The sequence below is a fragment of the Herpailurus yagouaroundi genome, unplaced genomic scaffold, assembly GCF_014898765.1.
Source record: "Herpailurus yagouaroundi ecotype Mexico unplaced genomic scaffold, PumYag 185, whole genome shotgun sequence".
Classification (NCBI taxonomy): Eukaryota; Metazoa; Chordata; class Mammalia; order Carnivora; family Felidae; genus Herpailurus; species Herpailurus yagouaroundi.
In genome coordinates, this window is record NW_024412416.1 from 1,553,519 (window position 1) to 1,557,467 (window position 3,949).

Sequence of the window (3,949 nt, forward strand, 5' to 3'; positions counted from 1 at the left end):
GGGGGGGGCGACCTGGGTGGCTCAGCTGGGGTGGGGGGGGCCTGGGTGGCTCCCGGAGGACAGCTTACGCTGCTGCCAGCCCTTCGGGGCACCGGGAGAACACCTAGGGACGATGTCTGCCTTGAGTGGCTGTGGGCTGCCGGCCGGAGGCTGGGGTGAGCCACCTTTCCTGTCCCCCTGTGTCCCCACCCTCAGTACATGTACTGGACGATGCTCCAGCAGCTGACCCACCACTCTGTCAATGGCTGCAACCTTCGGCCAGGGGACCTCTTGGCTTCTGGAACCATCAGCGGGCCGGTGAGTCTCCGAGGACCTTCGGGCCTGCCCCTGTGGCCGGGCGGTCCCACGAGGCAGGGGCTCGTAGGCTCTGCTAGGCGTCCACTCTGCAGCCGACACGCTCACCACATGCGAGGCTTTCTTCCCTTTCCTGTTGTGAAGGAGCCCGAAAGCTTTGGCTCCTTGTTGGAGCTGTCCTGGAGGGGAACGAAGGCCATCGACCTGGGGAACGGACAGACCAGGAAGTTTCTGCTGGACGGGGATGAAGTCATCATAACAGGTGAGGGCGGACAGGCCTCGCGGGCTCCGTCCGACTTCCCTTGTCCGCGTGCCCCGTTGTGAGCGTGTGGCGCTCCAGGCTGGCCGAAGAGCCGTCTGTCCTCCCTCGTCCCCACTCTGGCGTCCCCGGGCCCGCGTCTGCGTGTTCTGACCTCCCGCCTCCACCGGCCTTGGCCTTGGCTACCCAGGACTTTACACCGCAGTCTCCACAGGGGGGACGCTCTGGAATGCGGTGACTGCCCTGGGATGGGAAGGTCAGCACCCTCACCTCTTCATGGTGCAAGCCGCCCCCCCCCTCGCCTCCCTGGATCATTTCCTCTGCTTCGGTTCAGGGTGTGAGATGGGTGGGACCCCCTGAAGCTCCACTGGCAGAGACGCCCCTGGTGTCAGGCCCAGCTCGCTGCCTGGGGCTGCTCCTGTGTCCCCGGGCTTGCTCCTCTGCGGGGTGAGGCTGTGTGCCTGGGCGGGCTGGCAGGTGCAGCGTGCTGGGCAGGGGGCAGCTTCCCACTCTGTGGGTGGGGTGGGGTGGGGTGGGGTGGGGTGGGGAGTAGCCCGAAGGTGGTTTCCAGGGAAGGGCCGGTGAGGTCGGCATGCCGGGACCCGGGTTCCAGAGAAGGAGTTATGCTGTCACCTTCTGTGTCCACAGTTGGAGGTGGGGGCGCTGGCTTTCCCCTCCGTCCAGGGCTCAGTGACGCTCCCTGACCTCTCGGGTACCTCCATCCCTGCGTGGATGCACCTGTGCCTAGCTTTCCTCTGGACCCAGCAGCGGCACCTGGGGGCTCGGGAAGACCCTGGGGTCCCCGCTCGTCTGGGTGTGGCTCCTCCCCCCCGCCCCCGGACCGGTGGGCTCAACCGGGACAGCTTCGCCCCTCAGGGGACAGTCACCGTCTTAGTTGTCCCTGGGTGGTGGCCGGGGATGCCGCTGAGCGTCCTACACCGGACAGCCCTTCATAGCGAGTGACATCTGGCCCCGGATGTCACTCGTGCTGGGGTAGAGAGAACCCCATCTTGGCCACCTGCTGTGCCAACAGTAAATGGGGAGGGAGCGGCCAGCCTCACGCCCCAGGATGGCTCGTCGTGGACCCTTGTTCGGGTAGCAGGTGGTGCGTTAGTGGGGGTGGCGGGGTCCCGGTGACGGATGGAGCACCCGTGTCGCGTGGGGGGCGGAGGGCAGCGTCCCCTCCGGGAGGAGGGCCCTCTACAAATGCTGCTTCCGAGCTCTCCCCTGGCTGCCGGCATCTCGTCCCCTCTCCCCGTCGGGTAGCAGGTGGGGCCCCTGATTTGGGGCCCGTCTGCAGCAGGTGGGGGATCTGGTGGTGTCTTTGTGTGAGCCGGGGTCACGGGCCAACCCCGGCAGGGGGTCACGGTCACCACCGCCTGGCGCGGCCCTCTTCAGCTCCTCTGGCCTCCACGCAGCCCGGGGTCCCGGGGGTGCGATCCAGTCTGGGGGCCCTGGGGCCCGAGGCCTCACGCCGACGCGTCTGTGTGTCCGTCCGTGTCCTCCAGAGCCACGCTGGGCTCCCTTCAAGACACAGCGGTAACGTGTCACTGTCTGGCTGGAAGCTGGTCCGTGTCCCCTCAGTGGCCTCAGAACACGGCTCGTCGGGGCTCTCAGCCCCCCGCCCCCTCCCCCGGCAGCTTCCCGGAACAAGTGCACCGCGCTTGTCTCCCCCCCGGGCTGTGTGCCTCCCGTTCCCTCAGTGTCCCGGTGAACTCCTATCCACCCATCAGATCCCAGCCCAGATGCCCCCTCCTCTCTGCTCCCGTGTCCTCCCTGCTGAGTCCGGTCCGCACAGGCCCTTCCGCTAAGCAGACCCTCGCCGTTGTTTCGGGGCATCGAGGGCCTGGAGCTCCCGCCTACGGAGCATCGCGCGGGGGGCCTCACCCAGATAGTCCGTCCAACCCTCACGACCCCGAGAGAGGGGCCGCGCTCAGAGGCCGAGCGTGTGGCCCCCGTCACTCGCTCGCCACCGCCACAGCAGCTGGCACCCGCTGGGCGTTTGCGGGTCCCGTGTGTCAGGCGTGGCAGCCCGTGGCAGCCCCTGCCGTAGGTACCGTCCCGCGATCTGCTTCGCAGATGAGGAAGCTGGGTTCTGGGGGGCCCCTGGCCACGGAGCGGCCAGGCACTCCGTCAGCAGACGTGCGGTTTGACCCCAAACGCACTCGGGGGCGGAGCGCGCCCGTCAGGAAAGCCGCGGGTCCGGTGCTCCGGAGGGTCCCTGGCGGCAGGTGCACCTACCGTTCCGTGTCCGCGCCCCCGCGGCTCGGCTCAGCTCCGGGAGGGTCGCCCGTCGTTGCCCGTCGTGTTTGTCGTGCTGCCGAGGGCCCAGCTGCGTGCCTGACCCTGTCCTCCTCCGCCCCAGGGCACTGCCAGGGGGACGGGTACCGCGTCGGCTTCGGCCAGTGTGCTGGGAAAGTGCTGCCCGCTGTCCTGCCCGCGTGAGGCTCTGCGCATCCCGGATGTGACCTCACCGCCCCTGCCCGGGGATCCCCGCCGTCCGCGGCCGCGGGCCTGGCTCCTTGTTCAGTGGTAAATAAAGCCGTCGCGCTCGGTGTCCATGCTCGAAGCCCCGTGCCGTCCCGTGCGACCTCTGCTCGTGCTCTTGATCGGACCCACAAGTCAGGGTGTGTCCCACTTCACGGTCTCTGCGGTTGACCAGCGAGGCTCATCGGTCACCGTTCCTATGAGACACCCCGGCCCTCCCCGCGCTCGCTGGTGTGGAAACAGCGGCCCCTGCATTAGAGTCCTCCGAGAAACAGAGACGATAGGATGTGACGTGTGTAGAGAACTGCGCTTTAAGGAATTGACTCGTGATTGTGCAGGCTGGCAAGTCCAGAATCTGCAGGGTGGGCCGGAGGCTGGAGGCCCAGGGAACAGCTACAGTGTGAGCTCGAAGGTGGTCTGCTGCAGAATTCCCTCTTCTTCTGGGGAGAGCAGGCCTTTTTCTCCTAAGGCCTTCACCTGATGAGATGAGGCCCACCCACATTATGATGGAAGGTGGTCTGGTTTACTCAGAGTCCACCCGCTTAAATGTTCACCTCATCTAAAACATGCCTCCACAGTAGCCTCTAGACTAACGTTGGCCCAAACCTGCGGGTACCATGGCCCGGCCAAGTGGACACGTAAAATCATCCTAGCACCCCACACATCCAGTATCTCTTGGGGGGCTGCCTCACGGGGGCACGTGAGGAGCAGACTTGGTCCACGGGCTCCGTGGCTGTCTCAGCACATGGCGAACCTTGGGCGGAGCCCCCAAGTTGTGGGCACACACACCTGAAGTGAACAGATGCCAGGGCAGAAAAGGGGCCAGGGGGCTAGCTTTCCTTCCCTCGTTGGCCCACAAGACCCACAAGGATCCGGGGAGTGAGCCCCGCCCCATGTCCTCCGCCCTGC

At 66.5% G+C, this 3,949-nt stretch overlaps 1 protein-coding gene across 1 annotated transcript in view; it reads left to right on the forward strand.

The window, feature by feature from the left end:
- FAH (fumarylacetoacetate hydrolase) overlaps positions 1-3,122 on the forward strand; it is a 20,175-nt gene extending 17,053 nt beyond the window's left edge. The window contains exons 12-14 of the mRNA XM_040493395.1: positions 161-297; positions 439-556; positions 2,919-3,122. Coding sequence (XP_040349329.1) covers positions 161-297; positions 439-556; positions 2,919-2,998 — 335 coding nt within the window. The 3' untranslated portion in view covers positions 2,999-3,122. The remainder of the gene's footprint in view (positions 1-160; positions 298-438; positions 557-2,918) is intronic.
- The last annotated feature ends 827 nt before the right edge of the window (positions 3,123-3,949 follow it).